The 15,094-nt window shown below is 36.6% G+C and overlaps 3 protein-coding genes across 3 annotated transcripts; 1 reads left to right on the forward strand and 2 right to left on the reverse strand.

Moving 5' to 3' along the window:
* Positions 1–921: 921 nt before the first annotated feature.
* Positions 922–3,248, reverse strand: LOC147943610 (uncharacterized). Its single transcript, XM_087512292.1, has 4 exons — positions 3,050–3,248; positions 1,957–2,965; positions 1,462–1,882; positions 922–1,332 (listed from the first exon to the last, which is right to left on the reverse strand). Exons 1-4 carry the CDS (start codon positions 3,246–3,248, stop codon positions 922–924), a joined length of 2,040 nt encoding a protein of 679 aa, XP_087368418.1.
* A 3,133-nt stretch (positions 3,249–6,381) lies between these two features.
* LOC104789146 (putative receptor-like protein kinase At2g30940) lies at positions 6,382–8,410 on the reverse strand. Its single transcript, XM_010514885.3, has 6 exons — positions 7,779–8,410; positions 7,593–7,694; positions 7,398–7,520; positions 7,058–7,304; positions 6,755–6,967; positions 6,382–6,653 (listed from the first exon to the last, which is right to left on the reverse strand). The coding sequence occupies exons 1-6, from the start codon at positions 8,384–8,386 to the stop codon at positions 6,588–6,590; spliced, it is 1,359 nt and encodes a 452-aa protein (XP_010513187.1). The 5' UTR covers positions 8,387–8,410; the 3' UTR covers positions 6,382–6,587.
* A 3,704-nt stretch (positions 8,411–12,114) lies between these two features.
* Positions 12,115–14,792, forward strand: LOC104786536 (uncharacterized). Its single transcript, XM_010511966.3, has 4 exons — positions 12,115–12,552; positions 13,281–13,694; positions 14,424–14,454; positions 14,557–14,792. Exons 1-4 carry the CDS (start codon positions 12,495–12,497, stop codon positions 14,729–14,731), a joined length of 678 nt encoding a protein of 225 aa, XP_010510268.1. The 5' UTR covers positions 12,115–12,494; the 3' UTR covers positions 14,732–14,792.
* The last annotated feature ends 302 nt before the right edge of the window (positions 14,793–15,094 follow it).

Genomic DNA, 15,094 nt, shown 5'->3' on the forward strand with positions numbered 1-15,094 from the left:
AAATGCTGCACAAAAAATTTAACTTACTATATTTTTGAGATAAAAAATATGGAAGATTTAGGAACAAGAAACAAAAAGAAGGATTCTTAACTTATATAAAACTCGAACCCTAAAAACTTTAGTTAGCTTCATTGAGAAGAAACAAATGTTGTGTCTCCTCGGGCTTGGATTATAGATTCAGGGGCTACTCACCATGTTACTCATAATAAAAACCTTTATATAGAATTTAAACCTTTAGATATAGAACTTTTGTTACCCTTCCTAATGGATATACTGTTAGAATAGTGGGCATAAGATTCATTTTTTTTTTAATAAATGTTAAATTATATTCAAAAGAAATAAACGTTTTACATGGCTACAACATAGCTTTTCTTAAAGGGTAGATACATAACATGCTTAATAGGACCTTGTTGCAAACCAATCTTGAAAACTGTTGCCTCCACCGATCGTACTGAGTCGATTACGGACATTCTTATCAATCAGTTTGGTAAGTTTTTCTGCTGTAGAAGGTGTTTCTCCATGTCGCCGGTCATTTCTTTCCCTCCACAAAGAGTGAATCGTGTTCTGAAACGTATAACCCAACAAGAACCGTGTAGACTTCTCCAAAACATTTCCAGTAACTAAATTCAGTACCTCCAACCATCTTGTTATATATCTGTTTAGAAGAATTCCTTTAATAAGCTTTTCCCAGACCCGTTGAGAGAAAGGGCATTCGAAAAACAAATGCTCCCTTGTTTCCAAAGGATAACTGCAGAAAACACATTTTGGGTCAATGTTTTGGTTACATGCCTGCATTCTCTCCCCAGTGGAAAGCCGTTTTTTCACCACTAACCAGGTAACAAAAGCAAAATTTGGCGTCGCGTGAGGAAACCAGATGGCCTTGTGAGAGTCCAGAACTGGTTTTGCTTCATGTATATGTAATCATGTGTCCTTCGTCGAGAACGTACTCCAGTATGCATCATTCTTGCCTTTCCAAAGTGTTCTGTCGGCCGCCTCTGTTCGAGAGGATTGACACTTCCGTATTTCCTCCTCGATGAGATTAAGCATCGGCTGTCTATGGGCCCTTCTCCTAGGCATATTCAAAACATCAGCCACAGAGCTAGAAAGCGGGATACCTAGAGCTATAGGACCCCTTTCTCCAAGCTTATCATAAATGCGACCCAATGTGCACCAATCATCAAACCAAAAAGAGGTGGAAATATCATTTCTCACTTCAACCCGTGAGAACTCTTTTGCTAGAGTTTGATATTTAAGGAGCTTCCTCCAAATCCAGGAACCCATGTATGAGCTTTCTTTCTCTAACCACAACGAGCCTGACCGGATGAGATATCGCTAAACCCATTTCACCCATAATGAGTCTTTAGCAGATAAGAGTCGCCAAATCAACTTTAACATGCTCACTTTGTTTGCTTCTGCCACTGAACGGAGGCTTAGACCGCCTTCCTTTTTGGGTAAACAAACCTCTGACCAAGCTACTTTTGCCTTGGTAGTCTGTAGGCTGGGACCGGACCACAAGAAAGCAGAGCACAGCTTGTCAATAGCGGTAATACATGCTTTAGGGAGGCGAAAAGCAGAGATCCAAAAGTTTATAGTGCTAACAATGATCGAACTGATGAGGTGCAGTCTCCCTGCAAAAGAGAGTGACCTCGCAGTCCAAGTGTTAATTTGCGATCTTATCTTTTCCAAAAGGGGAAGATAGTCATCTGAGGACATTCTCTTAGTGAGGAGAGGAAGACCGAGATATAGAACCGGTAAGAGACCAGAAGCAAAGGGGAACTGTTGCAAAATCTCTGCACGTTTATCCAGACTTGGATTCACAGCAGAAGCAAAGTCGTGACACAGACTTGGATCCAGTGCACAAACTGTTCCGGGATACCCATAGCTTTTAAAGTGTTAAGCAGAAAGCCCCATTGAACAGAATCGAAAGCTTTAGATATGTCTATTTTCATTGCACACCGTGGAGAGATAGTATCCTTGTCGTAATCTTTAACCAGTTCAGTAGCCAAAAGTAAGTTCTCCATAAGCAACCTGTCCTTAACAAAAGCAGATTGGTCGTTGGAAATAAACTTTGGGAGGATCACTTTCAGTCGATTAGCGAGGATTTTGGAGATTATTTTGTAGAGAATGTTGCAACATGATATAGGCCTGTAGTCTTTTATAACCTGAGCTTTCTTCTTCTTAGGAATTAGTGCTAAGATAGTCGAGTTGACTCCCTTAGGCAGAAATCCTGTTTTGAAGAAGGATTGAATAGCGATCACACAATCCTCTCCCACCACCGACCACGATTCTTTGAAGAATTCCACGTTAAAACCATCAGGACCAGGGGATTTATTAGCTGGCATGGCAAATAAAACCTTCTTAATCTCCTCCTTTGTGACCTCCCTGATAAGCATAGACTTGTCGTTCGCATCACACTGTAACTCTAAGATGCTTGTTAACTCTTCCGTAGACCATTCGACATAGTCAGCTGGTGAAAAGGAGAGGAATTCCCTGAAATAGCTTTCAGCAACTGCCTTAATCTGATCCTGAGTGTTGGCAATGCTCCCATCGTCACCCTGAATCTCCTTAATACGGTTTCTCATCTCTTGAAGTTTAGCTGAAGCATAGAAAGTCATATTGTTCTGATCACCAACTTTAAGCCAGTGGAGTTTAGCTTTTTGTTGGAGATAATGTTCCTCAATATCCGATAAAGACCTCCATTTAGCAAAAGCTTCCGCCTCCTCACGCACCGCCTGTGCAGATGGGTTAGCCATCGTTGCCTGTTGCAGTTGACAGAGAACAGAAAAAGCCTTCTTAGTTCTCTGCGTGATAGTTCCCACTATTTCCTTCCCCATATTTCGTAAAAGTGGTTTCAAACCCTTTAAAGACTTGGAGAGGCGATGCAGAGCAGAGGTAGAATGGAAGAGTGGAGGAGACTCTCGCCATTTATTTGCAAGCACTTTATGATACTCCGGATGTGTCACTACTGCGTTGACAAACTTAAATGGTCAGATAATCCATGGTTCCTCCCTCGAAATATGAATCCAACATCGCAGATGATCTGAACAACCTCCAGGCTCAAAAACCGAATAGGACTGACCATATTGCTGCATCCACTGTTGATTTACTAGAACTCTGTCTAACTTCTTACAGATGACCCCATCTTCCCTCTTGTTACACCAGGTATATCTCTGCCCCTGATAGCTCATATCCGTTAGTTCACAGTGTCGAACCAACTCCTGAAAGTCTCGCATACCCGATGGGACCATCGGTGCTGCCGCATAACGAGAATGGTCATTATTCTCCAAGACTTCGTTGAAATCTCCCCCAATGAGCCATGCTTTATTTCAAAACAGAGGAGGATCCTTATGGGAGCGAAGATCTGCCCAGAGGAATTTCCGTTATGTCACAAGATTAGAAGCATAGACGAACGTCACAAAAAACTCCTGCAGTCCCTCAATGCAAACTGAAACCGTAATAAGTTGAGATGTTTTATAAATAGGTGTTACACGCACGTTATCTCGCCAAACCAACCATAACCTGCCTAACCGATGCTCTTCATAATTAGTTAGAAGCGACCAGTTAGCAAACACTGACTGAAAAACTCGATCAACCCTCCTCTCCTTGATCTTTGTTTCTAATAAACAACCAAAATCAAACCGACCACTATTTAGCCATTCTCGAACAACCCAATGCTTTTCTTTTTGATTAAAGCCTCTAATATTCCAGAAAAACCCTGACATCAGAGATTCTTGGAAGTATTACGAGTCTTGACAGTGGTAGGTGGATGAATCCGAGAATTCTGACCACCAGCGTTGTTTAGAAACTTATGTCCGTCTTTAGAAGCACGTGGAAGAGATTGCCTGAGCATCAAGTCTACTCCTACGCCTGTAGACACAGTTGCTTCCGAAATGGAGTTCGCAACCCTCAAAACCTGAGTCTCATCAGAACCCGACTCCTCCTCCTCACCCTGTTCCAACTCACCATGTAAATCATCCCCTACCTCACCCTTACCACTCAGACATGAAAAGGAGTTAGAGACAATAGAAGCTGAAACATTTGTAGATGCCACCTGCTTTTGTGGACTACGAAGCCCCTTAGTTGGAGTACACCAGCCCGATCATGTTTTGTCCCCTTGTAACTCTACAGGCGGACTATCAACATTTACACCTGCCTCACCTACCGCAGACACCGTAACAGTAGGAGCTAAACCCGTGAAAGGGACCACAGGTTCCTCAGGACCTTCAGATACAACCTGCAGAACAGAGGCCACCTCAACAGAGAACTCTACTTCTTCCACAACCTCCGTTTGTCGTTTCTTAGTTAAACAGTCTGAGGTATTATGACCCCACTTGGAACAGTCATAACACCTTGGTGGCAGCCAGGGATAGACGAACTCGACCATAGTGTCACCACCTTTCGCGGACTTAAACGATAAGTGCTTTGGTAAGCTCTTCGTCAAATCGACCTCCACAAATACCTTTGCTTCAGTAAACGATTTACAGGCCTCTGTTTCAGGGTGAAGTCTCTTCGAAATGCCAAGAGGGCTAGTGATAGCACTCAACACCTTCCAGGAGAAGTACTTTGGTGGGAGATTCTTGACAATAACCCAAAGTGGCACAGATTTGATTTCCTCCTGTTCTGCATCAATAATGGGGGTCCATTTAGTGAGAACTACAAGAACTCCACAAAGGTTCCACATTCCTTTGCGCATAACCCTAAGCCGTGTACGCTCATCCTTAATACGAAATCTAACTGTAGTCTTGTTCACGACATGAACATCAATTTTTATCGTTTTATCTCCCAAAGTCCAGATCTTATTAACAAGAGCATGAATGCCTCCCACAAAAGGAGCCTTGGCTAAAAACGTCCCAACAAGAAAATCTTCTCATGAAGGGTGAGCCTCTTCAAAAACACTATCGGGGATCCGGATAGTCGGAACCCCATCAACCTCCTCAATAGGCAAGTCCAGCTTTTCCATCTCCTCCGAATCCTTAACCAATGACACCCATGATTTTTTGGGATCCATGCGGTTCCCACCCGAATTAACGTTAACCCCCTGTGTCTGCATACCCACCGTAGTAACACTAGGCACACCCGGAACCAAAACAACACCAACACTAACCTCCAGACTTCGCGAATCACCACCGCTAGGAAGCCCACATGTATCATCACTACTACCCCGAATCTCCCCCTCTTCAACCTCCACTCCAGACTTCCCAGAACCGTCAACCACCGGCGTGATAGCCGCCGACAGCATCGGAACGTGAGAAAGAACCAAAAACCCTAAATCACCTTTTTTCACCCTCAGAGCTAAACGCGCCGTTTTTACTAGGATTAGTTTTCCACAATCCGTGGGCATAAAATTCGTTCAATTAACTGATACCATCATTCTGCATAATGTTTTTTATATTCCTGAGTTTAAGTTCTATCTGATCAGTGTTAGTGTCATAACAAAGACTTTGAAATCTAAAGTGAGTTTTACTTCTGATAAATACTTTATTCAGGATCTTACAGAGGAGTTGATGATTAGAAAAGGGATTGAACTTGGAAATTTATATGTTTTGCATTTTGATGAGTCTAATCGTTAAGTTTCTTTGAAAGGTACTGCTTTACTTTCTAAACATGTCCCAGTCTGTTCTAGTGTCATTGTTGATCCTATTATATGATATAGACGTCTAGGACACCCATCTCAATCTAGAATAGATTTACTATCTGATGTATTGAGTTTAAAACATATTAAAGAAAATAAAGAAAAATTATATGTTTGTCATGTTTGTCATTTGTCTAAACAAAAGCATCTTCCATTTAAATCAAGACAAAACATGTGTAATGCTCCTTTTGAATTGATTCATATTGATACATGAAGTCCCTTTTCTGTTAAAACTAAAGATGGTTTTGAATATCTTTTAACCATAGTTAATGAGTTTAGTCTAGCCACATGGGTTATCTTGATGAAATTAAAATATGATGTGTTACATGTCTTCCCTAGCTTTATAAATATGGTTGAAGCTCAATATAAAACAAAAATAAAATCTGTCAGATCTGATAATGCTCATGAGTTGAAGTTTAATGCATTATTTTCTAAAAAATGAATTATCTCTTATCATTCATGTCCTAAAACTCTAGAACAAAATTTTGTAGTAAAAAAAAAACATCAGCATATTTTGAATATAGCTAGAACTCTTCTATTTCAGTCAAGCTCCATTATCAAAGCATATTAGGTCTCGCAAATCTCTGTAATTGACCTCCCGAAATTTATTTCCTGGGTCCGCCACTGTAACAGACCCATTTTAGTTTAATTTAATCGCTGTTTATGGTTTTATTGATAGCGATTACAAGAAAAACTGTGCACTTAACGGTGGAGAGGACCTTGTGGTAGTGTCAAGGGGCTTACTCATATGTAAAGCTGTCTCTCTTTTTTTTCTTCTTATTATATGCTTCTGTTTCATTTAGTGAATGTTGTGGAACATATTCACAACAGATGCAAAGGAAAAAATCAATACAGCTGAGACTGCTGTGTGATAAACTAAAAGAAACCCATAATAATGTAGAAAATGCATAGCTTAAGATCCTAAACTCGCCGCCATGTTTTTTACTTTATTGATTCATTGTCTGATACTGATCGCGGAAACCTCGTGTGACCGGGTAATCTTCACAGGTGTATGTATTGCCTGCACCATACACAAAAGAATTTAAGGGTAAGAAACGAACAAATCGATATATCGATTTAGCTTGGGGAACAAGGAACTAAAAATGTCAAAAGTTTCATTACATTGTTACTTAGTAGCAAGTCATGTGGTTGGAGCATGTGAATCACATCTCCCATATTAGGTCTTTCTTCTATCTCAGGATCAACACAGCGCAAGGCAATCAACACAATCCGTTTGAGTTCTTTCATTGTCGGAAATTCAGGCAGGCTAGGATCAAGAACATCTACTATCATATGATTTGCCACCATCTCTTTGATCCAGTCCACTAAATAAACCTGCCAAGAACAAAATTGTTTCCGGTAGTAAGCTAACATTGGGTTTGTGCATTGATAAAATATGTTAATTTTATGTATATGAACTCTTACATGTGGTGAACTTTGGTCTACAGAGACTCTCCCAGAGACAAGCTCCATTATCAAAGTCCCGAAGCAATGAACGTCTATTTTCTTATCAAGATTACCAGGTGAAGGAACAAAAATTGGAATATCACTGTCACCCATGAATAAAACATCAAGTATCTTAGGGTTCCATTGATAATCAAGAAGAATCTTGCTTGGTCTTACGTCTTGATGAGTGATCTTTGGTTCGATGTCCTCGTGAACATACGCGAGCCTGATCATCAGAACACAAACATAATCAACCATCACAATCATTCATGCTAAATGATATTTTTGGTTAACATAGTTTATATATAGATTAGATCACCCTTTTGCTACTCCTTGAATGATCTTCATTCTCTTTCTCCAGGTCAGAGGCTGATTTCTCCCAGCAGATCCATGAAGCCATTGGTGCAAATCACCTTTCTCAGCGTATTCGTAAACAAGAACCCTAAAATTCATTCGGACTTTAGTACAAAGTCTCACATTTTAAGTCACACAGCTGAGGTAATATAATATGTACCTCTCATCTCCTTCAATGCAGTATCCAAGGAGTCTCACCACATTCTTGTGTCTAACATTTGCAATCATCTCAGCTCTTGTCATGAAATCTTTATCTTCATACCTGATTGCATCATTGTCTCAGATCAAAACACTAAGATTCTAAGATAAATATATATGAAGGGATCAAGCAAAAAAATGTAGAAACCTTTGATGGATGGGGAAGAAACGTTTGACAGCAACAGTGACTGTCCCCATCAAGACTCCACGATACACCGTTGAAGAATCTCCTTTAGCAATCAGATTGTATTCTGCAAAACCATCTGTCACATTCTTGATCTCCATGAACGTAAACACATTGAAGCTTCCAAAGCTGCCGGTAGAGGAGAAGCTGCGGGTGTAGTAGGAAAGACGAGCAGAGGACCAACCAGCCTGAGAGATTCTCTGGCTCTCTACATCGTCGCCGCAACGGTTGTATGGAATCTGACGTTTGTTATTTAAGGGAATGTGTGACAAAGGCAGACAAAGTTTTGATCTTAGTCTGAATGGTTCTTGTCTACATTTTCTCCTGTGAAAGATGAAACAGAGGAAAATAGAAACGATCAGAACTAAGAGGAAGGCTATAGAGGCAGAAGCTGTGATGAGGATCCAGAGCTTGATGCCGAAAAAGGAAGTGTGTTGAGAGAGTTTGTGTTGGATCAAGTCTGATCTTTGCTTTGATATGAGTATGTTCATCACTCTGAGTCTTTGTGGTGATAAAGATGATGAATCAATGAGAGTGTGAAAGAGTAAGATCTCGAGCCACTGCTTCTGCATTCTTGTTTGAGTTGTTTTGTTTATTGTAATGCGTTTTTTAAAAAGAGTGCGAGAAGATTTAGAGGTATCCTCCTAAGATGTAGCGTAAGAGGTTACGAACTTTGTTTTGACTGTGTCTATAACAAATATCATAGAGGTTTTAGGGCTTACTAGTTACTACGACCTTAACATTTTTTCGTATTGGATAATATGGATTTTTAACTACTCTTGACTTAGTTATTTTGGAAGGCCGGAGGTGTTGATGATGTAAAGTTGTAAACTTTCTACCCATCTATTCCTTTGATGAAAACTGAAAATTCTTTTAAAAACAATTAATTTCAGAAGAGGAGTGATACATTCTTTTTCCTACAACCATGAGATTACATGAATCTAACTTCGGCTAGGGTCGGTCCAAAACACAATCTCTTTTTCATTTTAATGTTGTTGTTAACCAATTTGTCTGCCCCCACTTGCTTTCATATTGATTTGTTCCTCATTCCGTACCCTATTATTACTCAAATAAAGAGTAACAGTGAACTATATACTTTTTTTTTTTTAAGTTTCTTATCATTACTTTGCAACACCGAAAGTTGTATCTTAGGGCATCGCCAGTGGAGTTACTTAACCACCGTTACTCTAAATAAACAAAATAAAAATATTAAAAAGTTAAGAGAGAGAAAATACAGTGATGCTCAAAGTCCTTCCCGGAGAATTGTTTCTCTCCCTGTTGCAAATACATTAGCTTCTGTGATTGGTCAATTTCTAATAAAAAATTAAAAATATAGCTATACAATTAAAATATTATTATTTTTGTGTTTTTGAGTAACACTCCCCATTTCTAGCACTAGAGATGATCTTACCCTTGTTTATTTTTGTCCACTAAAATCCACAGCACAAATTTCAATGAGCTTCAAACCTTGAATTTATTTACAAGTTCTTGTTTTATTAAATTAAAAAATTTACACCAGTCTATGCTTTTCATTACGTTTTTGTAAAACCAAATCAAAAGAAAAATGACCGACGAAAACTTTAGCTCCTACTTTTTTTTTCAACACAACTTATACAACTAAATTAACGCTAATTACTTTTTCCACTTTTCCTTTTTAAATGGACATTTCTACTTTACAATTCTGTGTGGATATAATGCAACTATCACCGCAATAATAATACCACAACTTTCAACAAAGTACCGGAACCACTGCGATAAAAGAGACAAAAAGTTTCATAATAAGGGTGTAAACATATTTTAAAATATAGGTATATCTATTAGTCTATTATTACCTAGTCCCTAGAGGCTAAAAAGAGAAAGCAATGTGGAACTGAACGAAGAATATACAGTAACAAAAATGTGAATAATAAATACACAAAGTTGGTGTAAGATTAGTCAAAAGTTAGACTTAGGGCCTGACTGGTTCAAACGCTGCGGTTGCGGTTGCGGTTGCGGGAGATTGCGGAAGCGAACGATTGCGGTTTTAAGCGTTATTAAGCGTTTTGAACGACTGGTTTAGCGGTTTAAAATTGGTGCGTTTGCGGGAGGTTTACGATTGGTTGACCAGCGGGTGCAATAGCGGTTGGCACATAATAAATGTGATATATAATTATATAAATGTTTTAAAATATCAAAAACTTTATTAAACTTGATTTATAATTAAAATTCATTAAAAATACTAAAATAATTATTAAAAAATAAATAAATTTCATAATGAAATACTTATTACTTTATGCATTTGGATTTTTACCAAAACTTTAATCAAGTAATTTGATAAATGACTAAAACATATGTTTTAGATCGTAGATCTTCTTTCTTAAATCTCACACACTCAATAAGTTTTGTGGGGCAGTATTTGCATCGGTAGTAATGATCAAACGAGAGTTGAGAAGAGTCACTCGTGATTTGTTTTTATTTTTCACAAATAATCTTATTTTCTTAAATTTCTGATGAAACGTTATATTTATTTAGATTTTGTTGAACTTATGTGCAATGTGCCATTAAATTTACATCAAGTTTTCCAGGTTATTGTTAATTGAAATATTATTTTCTTCCAATTATTTATTTTTTTAGTATTTTCAATCGTATCCGTACTTCATTTTCTCACATCCTTAATGAATAAAATAGTTAGGTAAAAAATATATATAAAATATATTTCATTATCATTGATTTGTTTCAAATTTTTTCTCAAAAAAAAAAAAAAAATTTGAAACGCAAACGCCCACAACCGCAAACGCTTGCGGGAACCAGCTTTTGGAATTCAACGGTTAGGAGCGATTGGGAGCGATTTGTGTGATTGGCCCCAAACGCTAGCAACCGCCCGCAAATGCAAACGCAGCGTTTGCGGGAGCTAGCGGGAGAACCAGTCAAGCTCTTAGAGTTTGTAACATTTTTGGGTCCTACTTCAAAATAAACTCATATCAATCAATTTGCTATTTTCCCCCAAAAGTAAAGGAACATCAATCTTAAGAGTATTCTATTATTGTTGATCAGCTACCTTTCTTTATTTCAAATTAGGTACTTTAAAGAAGACAAAAAAATAAAACTAAAAAAAAACTATAGAATCAATAGTGTGAATGACCATGCTTTGGTAATTAATAATCTTTGGAAGAGTACCAAATTTGCTTGTGTTTAGATACCGTAAAGAGCAAATGCAATTACAAATAGTTTTGTCTATGCTGCGAGTGATGTGAGATGGTGGATGATGGCCACTTTCATATTTTTTTCCATTATTATGTTCATGCCAGAAACTGTATTTTGTTGTTTGAAAAGCAAGCTTAAGGAGAATATATTTGTGAGCGTAGAGATTTGAATTTGTAAGGCTGCGGAAAGTGTCCCACCAGTCGTGTGATGCTAATATGCTATTGTTGAGAAGTACATCACATTCACATATTCACATTCGTATAAACTGTGTAGGAGTAAAGACATACAAAAGCTAGAGTATCTGATCTTGAATCTCATTCGCTTCAGGACGTAGTAAACATTTTGAGTAGAGTTATCTTAATAAACATTCACATCTCCATGTAATTCTAGTCTTAATTACACGTGTAAGCTATAACATAGTTTGACCGATCATGTAATCCTTATGATCTCGTACGTAATTCAAATGGAATGCTAGCTAGATATGTTATAATTACAAAATTTTGTGACTATCTAATGATCAGTAATGAGTATGAAATCTAGTATATATGTCATTCATTGTTGTTTTAACTTTCTAGTGTATATCCATAATATGCCATCTTTTTCCAAAATTCTTAATTTCGTCGTTATCTAATCTTTTTTCTTTGTTTTCTCCATATACTTGTTTGTCAATTTTTTTTTCTTTTGCAATTACCAAAATTGCCTCAGAAGTATAAAATAACTTAATGTACGTACCTATATATTGAACATTTATTGATAATCAATTAACTTTTTCAAACAAATTTACCTCTGCGACTTTAAGTTGTTAAAGTTTGTCATCTTTTTGTCATATATTTCTTCAATCATCCAAATTATCAAATCGACTTAAATAGTTATATGCTCATTTGATTTAATAGTAATTGTTATAGCATAATAAGTAATGGTTATCAAACACAATCACCGTAAATTACTCAGACTTTTACCAATTGGCAAATTCTCCCTTTTGTTTAAGTCTATAGCTTTTATTGATTATGTCTTTCGTAGCTATGTGTGAGGCCCACTACTCATCAAATTTGTTTATGTTTATTTTAAGCGGCAAATTATTTGTGCTTATGTAGAGGTTCAAGAAAGAAAGAAAACTAATGAAAAAGTCCTTATTGTGATTGAAAAAAAAAAGTTTAAAAAAGAGAAAAAGAGGAACCAGAGAATAGAAGAATCAAAAGTGTGAGAGAAAAACCATCATTACTACATCACTCACTAGAAGCAGCCCACATTACATTATACATTGCCCACAAAACCTAAATCTCAAACAAATCATTACTTCTCCCTCTCTCTCTTTATTTCTCCAGCAATATTCCCTCCTTTTTCAACTCCATAAACTCAAGTGCCAAACACATAGCTTCTCTTTCTTCTCTCTTCTCTCTCCTTCTCGCTCTTAATATAGTTGAAAGATTTTGTTGATACAAAACACAAGGCTTAAAGCTTTAAAAGAGAAGAAGAGTTTGGGTTTAGTTTCTTGGAATGGGAAAAGGCTTCAGACTAGTAACCAGTCTTCTTCTTCTTTCCTTCCTCTCATCAGGTTACTTTTTTCAACCTATCATTTAGAGAAGATGAAAACTTTTGTTCCACAAAGATATTACTTTAAAGCTAAGTTTGTATAAATATATATAACCCATAACTTCGGAATATTTTATAACGGAAAAACCAAAAAAAAAAAAAGAGAAAAAAAAATCACGTTTAATAACTTCAAATTCTTTATTTAAAAGCTGCAGAAAGTTAATTTATGTCTTGGGGCATTATTCATTTTTTTTCGTTGTTTTAAACTTTGATCTACATATGTCTTAGTTATAATTTTATTCTGCAGAATTTGTTTTCATATTCTAAATTATTTTTGTTAGGTAAATATCTATTTTCTATTTATATTCTTCCACATTCTCGTTTTTTCGTTTCGTTATTATCAAAACTCTGAAAAGGTAATTCTTCTCTAATTTCGAAAAGAAAAACGAAGTTGCTTTTTTCTTTCACATGTGAATTGGTGTGGAGTGAAATATTATACTAGTCGTTACTTTTTCTTGTTCAGTTCAAAGATTCTCTATTGTCTTTTTGTTTCTGTGGTTTGGTCTTCTGTTTTTACTTTTTGTTTTCTTAACAAGGTTTATGTTTCTTTATCCACCTCATTACTAGTGACATGATAATTGATAATTAATGTTCTAACGTTACCAACAAAATCTTAGACTTAGACATCATCATTATTAATGTTTTAACATCTTAATCCATGAATAAAAAACATTAACTATGATTTGACAGGTATTAAAGCTAGTAGTGAACCAATAGCAGAAGAAAAAGACATAACCACACCATTAGCCACAAACCCATCAACAACCACGCCAACAACCGTGGTCCCTAACTCCGACTCTGACGCTGCCGTGGCCACAACTCCCCTAACGATTCCATCGCCACCACACGCTGCCGCCCATCCAGGTGGGAGCTGGTGTGTTGCGAGAGAGAACGTTGCAAAAATGGCGTTACAAGCAGCTTTGGACTACGCGTGTGGGATCGGTGGAGCAGAGTGCTCGGAGATACAAGAAGGAGGAAAATGTTATAACCCTAACTCGTTAAGAGCACATGCCTCTTTTGCCTTCAACAGTTATTACCAGAAGAATCCAATTCCTAGTAGTTGCAATTTTGATGGAACTGCTGTCACTATCAGTGCTGACCCAAGTAAGTCTTTCTCTATATATATTTCTACTTTTCTAGTTAAAATGTTGTATTTGTCTAACCAATGAGTTAATTTCGGATCTTATCTTTAAAGGGGTTAATTTGAAATTTTATTTAACTTTTTTTGTTAGTTTGTTAAATAAAAACTCGAATCTGTCTTTAACTTCGGATCTTCATTACCACTGGGGGCTCCAACTTGGATCACTTTGAATTATTTTATATCATTGGTTAATTAAATAGTATACAGTAGTTAAAATATTGATGCTGGGTTATGAAATATGTTCATATATGTTTATTAGTTGGAATTTAGTGATTTTATCGAATCTATCTAGTTTTAAAACAAATAAATGGTCAATCGTCAAAACGTAAAGATGTGTATAAGTTAACATGGTGGATATATAGATAAGAAGATGTCCAATATTAAGTAAGTTTATCTTACTTACAAAACAAATTAATTAATTAAATTCTAATGACCACAGTTGAATTCACTACAGAATTCATATGACGACACTAGATCTGATGAAAAATTTTAAATTATGAAAAATAATACTCTAAAGCGTATGCTTTTGTGACAAAAAAAAAAAGCAAAAAAAAAGCGTATGCTTCTAAATTTCTATGTGAATATATATTACAAGGTTTAGATTATGTGTCCTATCCTATGTCAATCTATTTCGTCACATACATGTCGAGAGAATAAAGACATCTAAATAAAATGTTTCTCTCTGTTGACAGGTATAGGATCATGCCACTTTCCGTCTACAAGGTATAAAAGTCTGTTATAAATGTATTAATTAAATAGGTATAGGATCATCATGCATATAAGAATTTACGAGATGACAAGTTTTTTAAAATGTGATGATTGCAGCACGAGTGAATCAATACTGAACGTGTCGACTGAAGATGGATTAGGGCTTTTTGGGAGAATACCGTCACATCCAACTCCCAAGCCCGAAGCTTCAGTCTCATCCTCCAAAACTTTGTCATTTCTCTACTTCTATTCTCTTCTTCTTTGCTTTTGTTTTTATATTTTTTTGTTATGACCTTAATTGTTCATGTAATATATAACTAATTTCGGCTGAATATTACTTTTTGTTTCAGTTCCGAATCTAACGTTGATATCTATATCTATAAAGTAGGAACATCCATCCCAAACGACCTTCATGCTCGAAGTCGTATACGGTTAATTTACTAACTGAAAAGTGTAAATCATTCATCCCAAACTTTGCTGAAGTATGGTTTAGACTTGCTGGTTTTCTTCTATTTTGTTTTACTTCTAATTGAATGGCAAGATTCGATCTATGATCTATTTGGAAGGAACGTAACAATTTTTTTGGCTATGAAACTAAGTCTCATGTATAAAATGGAAAAGCTTCTCTCATTCGATGGAAAATAATGGTGTGAAC

The sequence above is a fragment of the Camelina sativa genome, chromosome 5, assembly GCF_030686135.1.
Source record: "Camelina sativa cultivar CO46 ecotype springtype chromosome 5, ASM3068613v1".
In the NCBI taxonomy this organism is placed as follows: Eukaryota; Viridiplantae; Streptophyta; class Magnoliopsida; order Brassicales; family Brassicaceae; genus Camelina; species Camelina sativa.

Coding starts and splice junctions, on each gene's coding strand:
- LOC147943610 (XM_087512292.1), bottom strand. CDS start 3,248: ATGGTCCCATCGGGTATGCGAGACTTTCAGGAGTTGGTTCGACACTGT. Junction 1,883..1,956: donor AAGGATACTATCTCTCCACG/GTGTGCAATGAA, acceptor ACACTTTAAAAG/CTATGGGTATCCCGGAACAG. Junction 1,333..1,461: donor CAAAAGTAGCTTGGTCAGAG/GTTTGTTTACCC, acceptor AAATGGGTTTAG/CGATATCTCATCCGGTCAGG.
- LOC104789146 (XM_010514885.3), bottom strand. CDS start 8,386: ATGCAGAAGCAGTGGCTCGAGATCTTACTCTTTCACACTCTCATTGAT. Junction 7,521..7,592: donor TGCATTGAAGGAGATGAGAG/GTACATATTATA, acceptor AATGAATTTTAG/GGTTCTTGTTTACGAATACG. Junction 6,654..6,754: donor ACTTGCTACTAAGTAACAAT/GTAATGAAACTT, acceptor TGTATGGTGCAG/GCAATACATACACCTGTGAA.
- LOC104786536 (XM_010511966.3), top strand. CDS start 12,495: ATGGGAAAAGGCTTCAGACTAGTAACCAGTCTTCTTCTTCTTTCCTTC. Junction 13,695..14,423: donor CACTATCAGTGCTGACCCAA/GTAAGTCTTTCT, acceptor CTCTGTTGACAG/GTATAGGATCATGCCACTTT. Junction 14,455..14,556: donor TGCCACTTTCCGTCTACAAG/GTATAAAAGTCT, acceptor TGATGATTGCAG/CACGAGTGAATCAATACTGA.